General features: G+C 40.4%; 1 protein-coding gene across 1 annotated transcript; it reads left to right on the top strand.

Moving 5' to 3' along the window:
• The first annotated feature begins 843 nt into the window (after positions 1 to 843).
• LOC309535392 (embryonic pepsinogen-like) lies at positions 844 to 16443 on the top strand. The gene is made up of 9 exons (XM_082228431.1): positions 844 to 967; positions 2192 to 2354; positions 2867 to 2984; positions 3538 to 3656; positions 4380 to 4579; positions 5825 to 5938; positions 12556 to 12700; positions 14056 to 14154; positions 16069 to 16443. The coding sequence occupies exons 1-9, from the start codon at positions 912 to 914 to the stop codon at positions 16204 to 16206; spliced, it is 1152 nt and encodes a 383-aa protein (XP_082084557.1). The 5' UTR covers positions 844 to 911; the 3' UTR covers positions 16207 to 16443.
• The last annotated feature ends 662 nt before the right edge of the window (positions 16444 to 17105 follow it).

Below are 17105 nucleotides of genomic sequence, written 5' to 3'. Positions count from 1 at the left end.
TCCAGTCCTCAACCATGATATGTTTCATATACTTGATGACACTTAAGATAAGGGTCATTACAGGGAGGAGGGTTTTTGCTTTGCTTTTGCTTTATTACATATTTTGTGTTGTCATTTTCTATTTATATGTTGTGAATTGCACTGCGATATTTGAATGAAGGGTGGTATACAAATTTAAATGATAAAAATAAGCGGTTTAATACAGAGTCAAGGGACGCGGGAGGCGCTGTGGGTTAAACCACAGAGCCTAGGACTTGCTGATCAGAAAGTCGGCGGTTCAAATCCCCACGATGGCTTGAGTTCCCATTGCTCGGTCCCTGCTCCTGCCAACCTAGCAGTTTGAAAGCACGTCAAAGTGCAAGTAGATAAATAGGTACCACTCCGGCGGGAAGGTAAATGGCGTTTCCGTGCGCTGCTCTGGTTCACCAGAAGCGGCTTAGTCATGCTGGCCACATGACCCGGAAGCTGTATGCTGGCTCCCTCGGCCAATAAAGTGAGATGAGTGCCACAACCCCAGAGTCGGTCACGACTGGACCTAATGGTCAGGGGTCCCTTTATCTTTAATACAGAGTGAGACCACTGGTCCCTCTAGCTCAGCATAGCATATGCTGACTGTCATCAGTTCTCCAGAATTTCAGACAGGAGATGAAACCAGAATGCATTGCAACACATTCACTGACTTCATTGATATTTATATTTACACTATTATATGCTGGAGGTATAACTTCCTCTTTCATCGTGTTTACAAAGCAAGGTGACTGTTCACTTCTCGTTGCCAAGTATGGGCTGGACTTTCTGTGATGAAATATGATCTTTAGATGACGGTGGGCACTTCTCAAGCAGCTATAAAATAACAGAGTTTCCCACAACAAGCACCAGAAAAACTAGAGCAGACCCACTGGACAAGCAGGATGAAGTACCTTGCAGTTCTCTTCACCATTGTTGCTCTCGCCGAATGTCTCGTTAAGTAAGTTATCGTTTTGTTGTTGATATTTACTCTTCTGACAGCTATACTTTCTGATTAACTAATGAAGAGGAAAGGGAGTGTGAATTATAACTTCAAATCTTATAGAATTTTTCAGATATAGACACATATATAAACACATACACACAACTGAGAGGAGATTAATAAATGTAAAATGGTCCTCTGGCTGCAGTTACAAGGGTAGAAGCACATAGACTCACTGAAGAAAGCATGGCTAATTTCTAATTTGAGATGGAACAATATTTTGGGGCATTTGTGTGTGTGCTTTTTTATCCCTTGCCCTCAGTAGCGCAGTAACAGGATGATGCTCAGCACCTGAAGCTCACCACAGCATGTCCGAAGTGACAAGAGAAAGTGGAATTGTCAAACTGTTCTTTGTAATCAGCAATTGAGGGCCCAATAGCACACTTTAAAGTGCTGCTGACACTAACTGAAACAAAAGGAGTCTTAAAAAATGGGCTGCAAAGAATTCATTTTATGTCAGTCAAATATTAAACACCCTACACACCTACAGTTGTTTTTCTTTCAGCTATCTTCCTTAAAGTAATTGAGAGATGAAGCAGATTAACATCCTTGTCTTGTATCACAGCAGGAGCTGGGATCCTAGCACTCCATATGCTGCTGAACTTGAACCCCCACCATCCCTATTTGCCTTGCTGGTTGGGGCTGATGGGACATGGAGCTCAACAACGCCTGGAAATCCCCACTGTCTGAAGCAGATTAATATCCCTGTCATGCATTACAGCAGGGACTAGGATCCTAACACTCCATATGTTGCTGAACTTGAACCCCCACCGTCCCTAACTATTTGCCTTGTTGGTTGGGGCTGATGGGACATGGAGCTCAACAACCTCTGGAGATCCACAGGCTTCTTTCCCCTGCATAAAAGCTGTTCAAATCCCTCCCATTCTATGGAAAAGATGCATGAATGAATGTGTGCAAGATTATAGGCTATAGTACTATTTCTTGATGCTAAAAAAAGACTTTTATTGCATTGAGTGGGTGCGAACTTTCAGTTCAATTTCCTAAGTGCTCCCCCCTTTTTTTGAGTAGCTTAGATCTAGTAGTAAAGAGAGTTTAGATGAGGTGGTAATATTAAACCTATTATTATGTTTGGAGTTATGGAGTGGAAAGACAGGTTGCAAAATAAGCAAATTTTAGGGAGACAGAAAATCCAAACCTAGTATTTTGTTTCTTATGTTCCAGGATTCCCTTGCAGAGAGGGACAAAAGTAAGAGACACTCTCAAGAAGAAAAATCTGCTGGAAAATCTTCTTCAGAAACACCGTTATGACATTGGTACAAAATACAACTCAGCTTTTTCTAAGGCTGCCCTGGTGGCTGAAGAACCACTTCTGAACTCCTTGGATGTGAGTTGATGCTTTGCTCTTATCAATTTGCTGTGGTGCTGAACAACATTTCCCAAAAGTTTTCATGATGCTCAGTGGAGATACTTCTTCATATTTCTCCTGACACCCAGAGGTAATCAACATAATACCGTGGTACCTCAGGTTACATACAAACGCTTTGGGTTACAAACACTTTGGGTTATAAACACTTCAGGTTACAAACTCCGCAAATCCGGAAGTAGTACCTCGAGTTGTGAACTTTGCCCCAGGATGAGAACAGAAATTGAGTGTCGGTGGCACGACAGCAGCGGGAGGCCCCATTAGCGAAAGCGCACCTCAGGTTAAGAACGGTTTCGGGTTAAAAATGGACCTCTGGAATGAATTACGTTCGTAACCCGAGGTACCACGGTATGTTGCATGTACTTAGCACAGATTTATAGTGATTACCTTGCATATCTGAGAGGAAGTAAAATGTTCAAAAGCCTAAAAAGAAGGAAAGTTTTGCAAATTGTGTTTGTTTTATGAATTAACAGACTGAATACTATGGAACAATCTACATTGGAACCCCACCACAGAAGTTCACTGTTGTGTTTGACACTGGATCATCCAATCTCTGGGTACCCTCTGTCTATTGCAGTAGTCCAGCATGCCGTAAGTAACTGACTATAAAAAAGTCTTCAAGCATGTCACTCTGATATTAAAAATGACCTGGGAGGGCCTATGAAGTTGTGTAAAGGAATGGATTCATTATTTCACTCAGGTCATAATTCTATTTATCTATGAGTAGGGTTGATTGAACTCAGTGAGGCCAACTTCTAAATAAATATGTGTAGAATTGAAGGTGGGATTGTAATCCTATACCCACTTACCTGGGAGTAAGCTCCTTCAGATTCAATTATGGGGCATGCTTCTGAGTAAAATTGTGTAAAACTTTACTCCAAATCATGTGGATTTGGTTTTGCAAAATTTAATTCCCATTTTTTTGTCCACTATTATTTTTAGTAATGTGTACAAAAATGAAAATGCTAAAAAGAATATGCTTTTTTGAATATATGAGTTTTTCTGCTAGATATTTTCCAAATGCCCTACACTTTACATTGTTCCAATAGTTTTCTTTAAGCAACCAAATTTATACTGTAGTCTTATATCTATAATTAAAAGCCATTTTTACATTAGTTAAACACTGTTTTCTTTTTCTTTTTAGAAAAGCACCAGAGGTTTAACCCATCTCAGTCTTCTACTTTTCAAAGCACTCGACAGACCATATCCATTCAGTATGGGACAGGAAGCATGCAAGGGTACTTGGGATATGATACAGTGAAGGTAATTCAACTCAGTTCAGTTGCATTACATGAGTACAGTACAAACTGCGAAGACAATGTTATAGGCATCTCTAGAACCAGTGCAATTCAGTCTCCTTGAATCCTGGAACTGGAAAGCAGTCTTTCCTTTAAAGATGTGTAGATGGATGCACATCAAGTAATTCAGAACAAACTATCCAAATTATCCAAATAGTGTATATTTTTAATGGCCATTTAGAGAATCAGAGCCGTGCAATATTAAAGCTGGAGTCCTTAAGTCATAGGATCCTAAAGTAAATTTCTGTGAAATAGATGGGACTTCCTTCTGAATTAACAGATTGAAAAAGAGGGTGCAAGCCTGTTAAACAGAAGCAAACATTGATGAACGAATATAAGACACATGCCCTGTGGAAATTCTCTGACAAAAGGGAAGCCTCCCAGATGATCACTGTATGAGGGGTACATAGGAGACGTTTTATTGATTCATGTACAAAATGTCAAGACACAGTTGGTCATATAAAGAAGTTTCATCTTCAAGAAAAAAGCAAGTTTAAAAGAGCCACTACTTGCTCTGCACCTTTTTACAGATTAATCTTGTTCTATAGTTAAAAGAAAAAGAGAAATAAACCCTACCGGGTTTAGTTCGCTTGCATAGAACTGAAGCCTTAATACATCAGTAGTAAAAACCTGCTCTGCAGATCACAGCTTGACATGAAAGTAAAGGTCTACTCTGTTTCTCTCCTAGGTGTCCGGTCTTGCCGTTTCAGATCAGCCATTTGGCTTGAGCAGCAGTGAGCCAGGCATCATATTTGTCTATTCTCAGTTTGATGGGATCCTGGGCTTAGGCTACCCAAACATTGCTGTTGATAGTGCGACTCCGGTCTTTGATAACATGGTGGAACAAGGCTTAGTTCAGCAAAACCTGTTTTCTGTTTATCTCAGCCGGTAAATAGTGTTTTTATCTCTTGGTAATATTATTTGTTTTGTATAGCTGGGAGGAATCATGTGCCTGATCTGACACAGCTTGTCTTTTGGCTATTGCTCTGGCTGTTGTGTTGTAAATCAGGCTGGCCAATCCTGTACTCTAAGTAAGATGGCTGCCACTGTGCTGTACTTGCATTGGTATAAGACAGGGACCCCAGAAAATGATTGGCAGAGGGGGCTGGAAGCCCCCCTCAACTGGCCAGGGCACCGGGCCCCTCCAGAGGTGAATGATCTATTGTTGTCAATGCTACTTGATGAAGAAGGAAACGTCCATCCAGTTTTCTAGGACATAACTGCACCCTCTTGCTTGTTGTGCCTTGAGAGCAGGGTTTTGCTATGAAGAGAGGGGCCAAGCTCAGGGAAGCTAAGTGTTAATGTGGAAGAGAGGGAGGTAGACAGAGTTAAGCAGGGAGAGAAGAGGCCAAGACTTCTGCTTCTAATTTTTTTACTATTCTATAATTTGTGAAATTGTAGAATATATAATTAATTAATTAATTAATTAATTAATTACTATCTCATCAGTAGAGTTAATATCCCTTTTATTGAACCAGCTTGATATCCCTATAAAAACACTTATGGAGTCTTTGCTCCAAATCACAAACTTACCCCATCCAGAATAACTGGAGGGCATTATTGCAAAGATAATTTCACCTATTTCTGAGGTAGAGGAGTCAACAAAAAGTGTCAATCTTTCCCCCTCACCATGTGTATAATATGCAGCCCAGATCTATATATGTCAGCTTAGAAGACAGTGATACTCATGAGTTAGTGTGCACAGGACTGAAGTCTTGTGAAAGGAAGACTGCAATCTTCCAGGTGGTGATAATTCTAGTTCTTGTCCTCTTTCTGGCTGAGAACTACAAGGGTAACACTGACACTAAGGAGGAGGAAACTGAAAGACATTATGAGATTATGAAGGGGGAAATCAGTTTGTGATATACAGACCAGAGTTGCCAATATTATGATGTACTTGACAAGACTGGAGAAATGTATTAACAGAATTTGCCTTTCGAAATTTGCTAACCACCAATAGATACTTATTCACTGTGATATATTATACACCTTCCTACTCACTCTCTCTCTCTCTCTCTCAATGGGAATTGGGACAGAGGTACAGAAGTAAGTGACATTCACATTTTAAATGTGTAGTTTATCTTATTCTGAATGAATGGATTGCCAACAGCACACCATATATTTTTGTTTCAGAAAATCAAGTGGGAGCATGGTCATTTTTGGCGGAGTTGATCACTCTTACTTTACTGGTCCTATTAACTGGATTCCTGTCACTAAGCAAGGTTATTGGCAGATTGCAGTGGACAGGTAAGCAGAAATTGCTGCTGCTGCTGCTATTACTACTACTACTATAACTATTTAAAAAGATTAAATACAGGACTTCCGGTTCGGCGCCAGCGCTAATGGCTGCTCCCTCTCCGAGCTCCGGAGAGAGGACGGCTCTGCGAGTTCGGGTCTGACCCGCTACGGCAAGCGGGGGACCCCTAAAATCACAGGAACGGAGCCTGTGAACAAGGAGATTCGGTGGGCACCTGAAGCGCCCCCCTTTACCGCAGAAAGAGCCTTTTTAAAGGCTCCGGAACGACAACGGGGAGCGCGGTGCTGAGAATCGCTACCCAGCCCGCAGGGTGAAGCCGCATCGCCATTAGTGGAGAGCGCCGATTCCCTTCCTGAATAATTTGGATGAAAAAGACCCGTGAGTAAGACTGAACCTTTATTCGTGTCAAAACTACCTGAAATTAGGCTGAAAACGGGAAAGGCAAAAATTAAGGAAGTCTGCCTTCCCCCGACTGCATGACAATTAAAGCAATGAAAGTTACTGAGCTGCATCCGTATGGGAAATCCTCTTTAACTGTTTGAATCCGACATTTGGACTTTGACTATCCCCTCTAGCTTGCAGGGCAGAGGGGAGGAATAAGTGACTTTAAAAGCTGCATGCCTAATTTAAAGGAAAGGGAACTCTCTGCAGCCTTCAACCTGGCACAAACTGCTATTAAAACAAAGGAGCACTGAACTGACTTTAAATTCCTGTGAAAGTAACAAAGTGGAAGTCTTATTGCTTATTGGTTACAAAGTTTTGGGACTCTGTGGATACAATTTATCAGGGAAGGCTGGGACTCTACCTATTGGGAAAGTGTTGCAATATACATATAGAAGCCTCCCGATAAATCTGCTTTTTAAATACTCTTTGCCTTTGTTTGCGGACATCTTGATTTGCTCCCTCTAGAGGGTAAATTAAAAGTTGCTACGCTTTGGGACAGTGGAATTTTCCTTTAGGAGAAGGCTCTCGTGGGAAACGACCTTGGGATATGAGTGGCCCAGCAGACGAGATAAGCACGAGAGCCAAGACAAGGCAATATCAACAACAGCTACAGCAACACAAGAAAAGAGGCTCGATCTCAGGCATAACCTCTACAGTGACAACAGGACAAGAAAAAGGTACAGCAGTCTCCATGGATGCAGTGTCGCAAGCCCTTCTTAAGATAAACCAGTCTTTGGAGAATCTAACAAAGCAGACGGCAGAAAATACCAAGAAATTGACAGAGAATTCACAGAAATTGACAGACTTAACAACAAGACTTGACCTGAATACAGAATCTATAAACAGGCTTACGCAAGAAAATTCTGCCACACGCCAAATTGCGGAGGAAGCCAGAACTATTGCTGGAGAGACCCAGGAAAAATTAGAACCGATTGCCAGGAAGGTCTATGATCACGACACAACTCTGGCATTGTGGGAACTACAAAGAAAAGAAAGGAATTTGAAATTACGATCAATTCCAGAGGACGAAGGAGACAATCTCACGGACTTTTTAACGAAAGAGTTTGCTGATTCCTGGGAAGATCTAGAGGAAGACGAATTTAAAATTACAACAGCATTTAGACTGGGCAGAAGACAGAACAGAAAGGCGCCGAGAGACTGTCTGATTACCTTGAGATCGAAGGAGGAAAGAGACAGAATTTTAAGACTGCACTTTGAAAAGGCCTTACAAATTGGGAACTCACCGATACAGATCTTCAAAGACATTCCTAAACATATTTTGGACTTGAGAGCTTTTTATAAAGATTTGGTTTACTTGTTGAAGAAGAACACCATTCTCTTCAGGTGGGAATTTCCACAGGGACTGTCTTTTGACTATAGGGGGAAGAAGGTGAAAATAAAGACGATACAGGATAAAGACAGGTTCCTGCAAAGAAATCAAGAAGATCTACAGAAAGGAACTGTAGACCCAATTGCTGAGCAAAAGAGTGTAATAGACATCCTGAACCTTTCGTTTGGACAGAACCTTCCACCACCAACAGAGGAGGAACAACAACTGGGAGCTGTTGGAGGAATACCAGAAAAATAACAAGATGGCCCTGCAATTCCTTAGCTGGAATTGTAATGGGATGAACAGTCCTTTGAAGAGACGACAAGTATTCCATATTTTGTATAGAGAACAACTGGACTTGATTTGTTTACAGGAAACCCATATAACCAGAGCACATAGGAGACTGCTTATGAATAAAAAATTGGGACAAGAATTTATTTCGTCGGACAAAGTGAAAAAAGAGGAGTTGTGATTTATGTAAAAGAGAAGTGGGCCCCAAAAATGATGTTCAAAGATGAACAAGGAAGATATTTGGCGGTGGAGATCCAGGTACAAGGAGAAAAATTTTTGATAATTGGGATCTATGCACCAAATGAAGGTAAAGCAGAATTCTTCAAAAAACTTCATGAAACTTTGACGGATTATTTGGAATACAATATGATAATCATGGGAGATATGAATGGTGTAGTTTCTACAAACATGGACAAGACACAAAGACTGACACTCACTAAAGAAGGGAGACTCCCCAAGACTTTTTTCGAAATGACTGAAAATATGGACTTAATAGACATTTGGAGAACAAGGAACCCTCTTGAAAGAGAGGGAACCTTTTTCTCCCATGCAAAGATGACCTGGACCAGAATCGACCAAATATGGGTTACTAGTGGAATGGCTCCGAAGATTAAGAAGGTAGAAATCTGCCCAAAAACCTGTTCCGACCATAACGCCGTGAAGATGGAAATGAAATTTACAACAACTGGTCAGTTTAGATGGAGAATGAATGACACCCTGTTTCGTGATAGAGAGATCCACATGAAGGCCCAAAAAACTCTAAAGGACTATTTTGAAATTAATCTAAAGGGCGAGGTGGAAAAAAGAGTGATCTGGGACGCAAGTAAAGCTGTGATGCGAGGATTTTTGATTCAACAAAATTCAATAAAGAAGAGAAAACAGATTGAGAAAAAGGAAAAAATTCTGGAAAAGATAAAAGAAGGAGAGAAAAAATTAAGATCAAAACCAAAGTCCCAGGAGATTTTGAGAGAGATTAAGTTGTATCAAACGCAATATATGGAATTGATGAACCAAGAGATAGAATGGAAAATAAAGCAAATGAAGCAAAAGACATTCGAGTCGGCAGACAAATGTGGTAAACTTCTGGCATGGCAACTTAAGAAAAGACAGAAATTAAATACAGTCACAAGCCTAGAAGTGGATGGAAAAAATATATCTAAACCCAACGAGATAAGAAATTGTTTTGTGAGTTATTTTAAAAAACTCTATTCCCAAGGATTACAAAATGAAGAGGACATAGATAAATTCCTTAATAAATATGGACTACAAAAAATCTCTCATCATAGCAAGGTGGATCTAAACCAGAGAATAACAGAACAAGAGATAGAGGGTGCCATTCAGGACATGCAATTGGGCAAATCTCCAGGGCCAGACGGACTGACTTCCAGATATTACAAATCTTTAAAGGAATGGTTGATACAACCGTTAAAGGAGGTGTGTAACGAGATCTTAGAGGGAAAAAAGGCACCCGAATCGTGGAAAGAAGCATATATCTCACTCATACCAAAGACAGAGACTGAAAAGACTCAACTGAAGAACTACCGCCCAATTTCGTTATTGAATGTGGATTACAAAATTTTTGCAGACATTTTAGCAAAAAGATTTAAAAGAGTATTGATGGAGAAGATTCACAGAGACCAAGCAGGCTTTCTCCCAAAAAGACACCTCTCAGACAATGTTGGGAACATAATAGATATTTTGGAAAAGTTAGAGGTGAACATAAATACTAAAGCAGTTTTGATATTTGTGGATGCGGAGAAAGCCTTTGACAATATTTCGTGGAGTTTTATGAAAAAGAATCTTCATGGGATGGGGGTAGGACAAGGATTTGAGAATGGTATGGGTGCAATATATTCCGAACAAAAAGCTAAGCTGATTGTAAACAATGTAATAACTGAGGAACTTAAGATAGAAAAAGGAACACGACAGGGGTGCCCAATTTCCCCATTGCTTTTTATTTCGGTCCTGGAGGTGTTGCTGAACATGATTAGAGATGACCAGCAAGTTAAAGGTGTAATGGTCGGAACCAAACACTATAAGTTAAGAGCATTCGCAGATGACCTTGTATTGACCTTGCAGGAGCCAAACACTAGTACAAAAAGAGTGTTGGAAATAATCCAACAATTTGGACAGGTAGCTGGATTTAAATTGAATAAACAAAAAACTAAAGTCTTAGGGAAAAACCTAACAGATATGGAAAAGAATAAGTTTCAAGAAGAGACAGGTCTGACGGTGGTTAAGAAGGTGAAATACCTAGGGGTTAATTTAACATCTAAAAACTTGAATTTGTATAAGGACAATTATGAAAAATGTTGGTCAGAAATTAAAAAAGATCTAGAAATATGGTCAAATTTGAGATTGTCAATGTTAGGCCGAATTGCAGTGATTAAGATGAATGTATTGCCTAGAATGTTATTTTTATTTCAAACTTTGCAGATTATTGACAAGATGGACTGTTTCAAGAGGTGGCAGAAAGACATTGCGAAATTTGTCTGGCAGGGCAAAAAGCCCAGAATAAAATATAAAATATTAACAGATGCAAAAGAAAGAGGGGGATTTGCCCTGCCGGACTTAAAATTGTATTATGAAGCAGCAGCATTCTGCTGGCTGAAAGAGTGGATGCTCCTCGAGAATACAGATATCTTGGACTTAGAAGGTTTCAATAATGCATTTGGCTGGCATGCATATCTATGGTATGACAAAATCAAAGTGCATAGTGCCTTTAAAAATCATATTGTAAGGAAAGCATTGTTTAATGTTTGGATGAGATATAAAGATCTGTTGGAAAACAAAACCCCTAGATGGTTGTCACCCTTAGAGGCTAAGGCCCACAAGAAAGTTAATATGGAGGTCGGATGGCCAAAGTATTGTGAGATCTTAGAACAGGATGGAGAGAAACTGAAATTAAAGAGCCATGAAAAACTAAAACCCAAAGTACAAGATTGGCTCCACTATTATCAAATAATGGAGGTTTTCAAACAAGACAGGAAAATTGGCTTCCAGGTGGAAAAATCAAAACTTGAGACAGAATTGTTAGAACCCAATACTAAGAATTTGTCAAGAATGTATAACTTGCTGTTGAAATGGAATACACAAGATGAAACAGTTAAATCAGCTATGATTAAGTGGGCACAGGACATTGGTCATAATATTATGTCTGCTGACTGGGAAAGGTTGTGGAACACTGGTATTAAATTTACGGCATGTAGTGCCTTAAAGGAAAATGTGATGAAAATGGTCTATAGGTGGTACATGACCCCAGTTAAGCTAGCAAAAATTTACCATTTGCCTGATAACAAATGTTGGAAATGTAAGGAAACTGAAGGTACTTTTTATCATCTTTGGTGGACATGCCCGAAGATTAAGGCTTTCTGGGAGATGATATATAATGAAATGAAAAAGGTATTCAAATATACCTTCCTTAAGAAACCAGAGGCCTTTCTCTTGGGCATTGTCGGCCAATCGGTGCCAAAAAAGGATAGAACTTTTTTCATGTATGCAACAACAGCAGCAAGAATACTGATCGCAAAGTATTGGAAGACACAAGATTTACCCACCTTGGAGGAATGGCAGATGAAAGTGATTGACTATATGACATTGGCGGAAATGACGAGCAGAATTCGTGACCAGGGAAAGGAGGCTGCGGAAGAAGACTGGAAGAAATTTAAGATTTATCTTAAGAACTATTATAAACTTGATGAAGTTTAGATTGTCGAGATTTTACAGAAAGAAAGGGTTGCAGTAATATAAGAATAGATCAAGAAAGGACTATGAGGAACTAGGATGGGAAAAAACATTTATAAGTTGCTATAAAATTTGGACATGAGGATGCAGAAAGGGGAGGTATGGGGAAGTCCGAGGAAAGAAGTTTATGAAAGGATATTTTGAAATTATATTTCTTTGTTTGTCTGTTTTTCTTTTATGTTTGTTTGTTATAAAAACTTTTGTAAAACTAATAAAAATTTTATAAAAAAAAAAAAGATTAAATACAAAAAGAAAGGAAGAGATAGAGGACAATGAATGAGAATACTAACGTTCAGTTTACTTTGTATTTGCTAGCTGGCAGTTAGGTCGAACTGATTAGTTATTATCATTATCTAGTTATATAGAATCCTCATTAATAGCACTTTTACAGAGTGTAAGAGGACAGGTCCCTGCCCAGAACAGTTTGCAAGCTATAGTGCCTGTGGTCTTATTGCCTTCTACAATTTCCAATGATGTAATACTGGCTAACACAGGAGAGAACGTTTCCTTAATGAGAATGGAGAGCTACCTTAAGGCAGTTATGACATCCCGCTATCCATGTTGTTTTAAGTTCATGTTTGGGGGAAGGTCCTTTGCTCAATGGCAGACCATTTTCATTTTGCATGCAGAAGGTTACAGGCTCAGTCACTTCAAGTAGGGCTAGGAGGAAGACTTATCTGAAGCACTGATGAGCCCCTGGTAGTCAGCTTGGAGTTTACTTAGTGAGATGGACTAATGGTCGGTATATAGCAGTTTTGTATGTTCCATGTCTAAATCTAATGATTTCCAATTTCTCAGCATTCAAGTGAATGGTCAGACAATTGCCTGCAGTGGTGGCTGTCAAGCAATTGTTGACACGGGGACGTCCCTCTTGGCTGGTCCGGCATATGAAATTAGCAAAATCCAAAATGCCATTGGAGCTACCGCAGCACAGTATGGCGAGGTAAGATTTACTCTCTCACACCAATTCTCTTCACTTTGTGGCTGAAAAAGACTCAAAAGCACCCTAGCATCCACACTCAGTACTCAAATCCTTAGCCAGAGTTCGGGTTTCAGATATGCGCAACGTAAAATGGTTAAGATTAGACTTGATCCCGGTTTCCTCCTGGACTACAGCTGCTGGCATCTCAGTCCCATGCTTCATGTTTCTTCATGATACTGCAGAAGCACACAAATGTGCACAAGCATAAGGAAATACGGTGTGTAAGACTGGAGTGGTAGCATCCCTTGTGAGCATGTATAAGGAATGCAGAAGGAAGAGACAATGGCAATGGTAGGAAAAGGAAACAAGCTGAGGTTTGGCTGAGCCTGGGTGACATCCAGGGAAAGAAACAGCTCCAGTGGACCTAATACTGAATTCACAAAGATAGCTGAAGTGATGGCATTCATTCGGAAAGGCTTGTAAATTGCCCTCTGTTGTTAGATCCTGATGTAATGAGAGGATGATCTGTGAAATCTTCTATCTGACTGGAATTTCACATGTGACCTTGCCTTTATCATATGACAAGGGTAACCTGAGAATGTCCCATGAGTTTATTGGACTGTTGTGTGTTCTGAGAAGGATTTGCAATTTATGTAAGGGGACCAGATGCAGAATTGGACAGGGCTCTTGCACCTTTTATAGTTGTACAGAAGAGGGATTTTCAGTAGGTGTAAGCTTGCAAGACAGGCTAAGACATTTGCTCTTTTACACAACTATGAAAGGTGCAAGAGTCCTGTCCAGTTCTGGATCTGACCACACTGCCCGCAGAGAGAGAGAGAGAGAGAGAGAGAGAGAGAGAGAGAGAGAGACCTTACTGTCATTAATTTGTACTATTGTCTCTCTTCAAAATATCCTGACTGATAATTGTGAAAAGGGGTTCTTTCCCTCAAACAGTGTTCTTCAGCACAGAGCATACATAGGCATTCATTACTTCAGCATGCAAATAGCTCCACCTTCCGAATGAAGAATCTAGACTCAGACCAGAGTTTAAAATGCAGTGCTGTATTATCTGAATTGGTTGGGGCACATGGTTGTTATGTATGAAGATTAGATGAGAAGTTTTAGGTTGATTCACTTGTAGTCTTCAGTGAGTTGCTTTGCTTTTATGTCACAATGTTCCGCTCAGGCCTGTGGGTTATACCAGATGCTTATCTGAGTGAAGTCCAGAAGTTTCAGAATTTCACTTAAAGTGGAAGGTGTGGTTTCCTGAGGCAGACTTTGTGGGTGGGGGGAACCACTGCATTTCTTGAGCAAACCTGAGGTTTGCATGTTCATTTCCTTCAGAATAACTCAACACTCCTGCTTATCTTTTTCAGTATAAAATCAACTGCGGTAACCTCCCCAATATGCCTAATGTTGTTTTTGTAATCAACGGAATCCAGTATCCTCTCACCCCTTCAGCCTATACTAATCAGGTACAAAACAGATTTGTATTTACTGAATCAGGGAATTGTATTTACTCATCAGGAGTGCAAGTTCAAAAGGGTTTGGGGGTTTATCAGCAGGGCAAAATCTTTATGAACAAATGGGCTGCAAACCAGAAAAAGGAAAGAAATCTTTGGGAAGAAATATTATCAGATATACAGACACTATCAGAAGAGCTGGGTTGATAGCTGTGTATCTCACGAAAAAACTGGTCAACCCAGGTACAGAAGATGACTCTGTCCTGTCAAGGATGAAGAGACTCTCCATCAACATAGTTTCATGACTGTTGATATTGTATCTCTGACCACAGATGATTCCCATTCTGGGAAAGGTGCCCCACTAAGGTGGAAGACCTGGGTGCCCGATCATTCCCAGGAGGACTCACATTACACCTTCCACCAAAAAATAGCCTCCTGGGATCAAGCTATAAATACAGTGCTCAAATGCTACAAGTTATTTGTTTTGCTGTTGCAGAGATGGCTGAATGTGGAAATATGCTCTGTTTTTCTCCCTTTGTTTCCTCTTATCAGATATTGTACAATCCAGAGAATTTCAAAATCTCACTTCCCGCGTTATCCTATTTCCCAATGCATCAAGTTTAACCTTGGAAATGCAATGCAAGAAAAGGGGCCCCTTTGCACCCACTGCCCCTGACTGCTCCATCTGTAATAGCTCCTCCATTTCCACACCAAAGGCTTGAAGGCAAAGCATTGCACTAAAGCATTGATAGGGAACCTGTGGCCCTCCCAGTGAGGTATGACCCCAGCTCCAATCATAGCGGACCATTAGTCATGCTGTCTGGGGTTGATGGGAGTTGGGAGTCTAACAACACCTGAGGGCCACAATTTCCCCACTCCATCTGAAAGGAAAAAAAGAAAATAACCTGGATACAGCAGCAACGTAACATCATACGAAGCCTAGCATACAATATGTTTTCAATATAGAATGCCTGGCAGATTGATTCTATGATTGTGCTGTGCCAGGTCATTGTCACTTGCCTTGGCTTGAATCCCATCCTTTGATGTAGGCAGAGGCAGGTGGGAGGAAGCAAGTAGCACTTAATAGAATCAAAGAATCACAGAATTGGATCATCTAGTCCAACCCTCTGCAATGCAGGAATCAATGCATTTTTCTTGGGCCCTCCATTGACTCCACAGGGAAGGGCCGTAGCTCAGGGCTGGAGCATCTACATTGCATGCTAAAGGCCCCAGTTTCAATTTGGGGCATCTTCCATTTGTGGCATCTCCGAAACCCTGAAGAATTGCTACCAGCCAGTGTAAACAATAATAAGTTGGATGGAGCAATGGTCTGTCTCAGTATAAGGCAGCTCCCTATCTTCCTATGACTTCAATGGAAGTATTTTTTCCCCTTTAGACAACTTCTTTTGCAGGCATATTGTCACATTCTGTTGTCATCCAACTAAGCTCTTCTCCCTATCAAATGCCCCCCCCCCTGTGGTGGTTGTAATGTCAACCAGGAATAAGGTTAATGTCAATGCAGCAGTGCAAATTCGCCACACTGGCACGACCTTTTCCCTATACAAATTCCAAGGATAGGATTGCATTTCCATTCAATGATTGTTTTCAACAGAGCAGAACAAAAGCAATGTCAGAATCATGATTTCCTATAACTTTTAAATACTATCCATACTTGTACAATTTGCTTATTTGAACTGATTAGGATATTGAATTATTTATTGATAGAGTGAATACATAATGTGCACCATTGTCTCTTTTGTTGTTGAATTTGTGTTATTTCTCTCCATTTCTTTTGAGACTTTTTCAGAGAATATCCTGCAACTTCCTTTTTTAAATGTTGGAATGTTACCCTAAGCATTTTTTACCTAGATGGGTATTTATGTAGAATAACCCCTATCTGATGGCTGTCCTTTTCTTCCCTTCTAGGTGATGCAAGCAGAATGCACTAGCGGTTTCCAAAACACAGCTGGGGACCTCTGGATCCTAGGAGATGTGTTCATCAGGGAATATTACAGTATTTTTGACCGGGAGAACAACCGAGTTGGACTGGCAAAGGCAGTCTAGAATAACTGTGCTTTTAAACAACAGCATGTCCTGTAATTGCTCATCTAATCAACTTACTCAGCTTGCATCTTAACTTCATAGCTATTTATCTGAGCAAATAAGCAGCGACTCCAGTTATGTACTTTTAAAAGTAATATCTATCTAATGTCTTTAAGGAACCTGCAGATGATAGCACTGTTATGCCATATATGATCTGAAAATGGTGAATTTCAAATTAATAAACTGTCCTAAAGCTAAGTTTTTTTGTTAGCGATTTCTGTGTAAAAGCCTATAGTTAATGTGAGTCAAGGGTGCCTATTTGAATAAAATAGGGGGGGCAGATAAGCCCCACCCTGCATAATCAATCACATGATGCAGTGCGCAAACACTATTTGAATGGCAATGCCCATGGGGGGGGGCTCAAATATTTTATTGGGGGACCAAAGGGACCTCAGTGCCTAGGAGTGAAGTTGGGGTGCCATTTCAGAGGTCAGCAAGCAGAGCAGGGGAGGGGAAAGCTAAGGGCCCAGGGCCCACTCTCAGAATCACTCCAGTGCAAGTTATAACTTTATTTGTTGTTATTTCTTTTTATAGCTTATAAATATAAATTACTGTGCAATAAAACAATGCACAGAATTGGAGTGACCAGAAATATAGGAGCTCCTAATTCAGGAATGGGGAACCTGTGCCCCCCCATAAGTCCAGCAACACCCGAAGAACCACAGGTTCACCATTCTATCCCTAACTGATCATCACATTTTGCCCTAAACTGGATGGAGAGGGTACAGCTCTGTCACCTTGCTGCCCTGATAGTTTCAGGTGATTCCAAATTTAGTTATCCTTAGAGCCACCTTGTTAGGCAGGCAAGAACAGTTTGAAAAGTGAGTGTATAACCATTTGGATTAATTGAAATACAACCA

Source organism: Podarcis vaucheri, assembly GCF_965113315.1.
Source record: "Podarcis vaucheri genome assembly, chromosome: 6".
NCBI classification, from domain to species: Eukaryota; Metazoa; Chordata; class Lepidosauria; order Squamata; family Lacertidae; genus Podarcis; species Podarcis vaucheri.
Note: the sequence above shows the minus strand (reverse complement) of the source record. Positions and strands in the feature narration are given on the sequence as shown.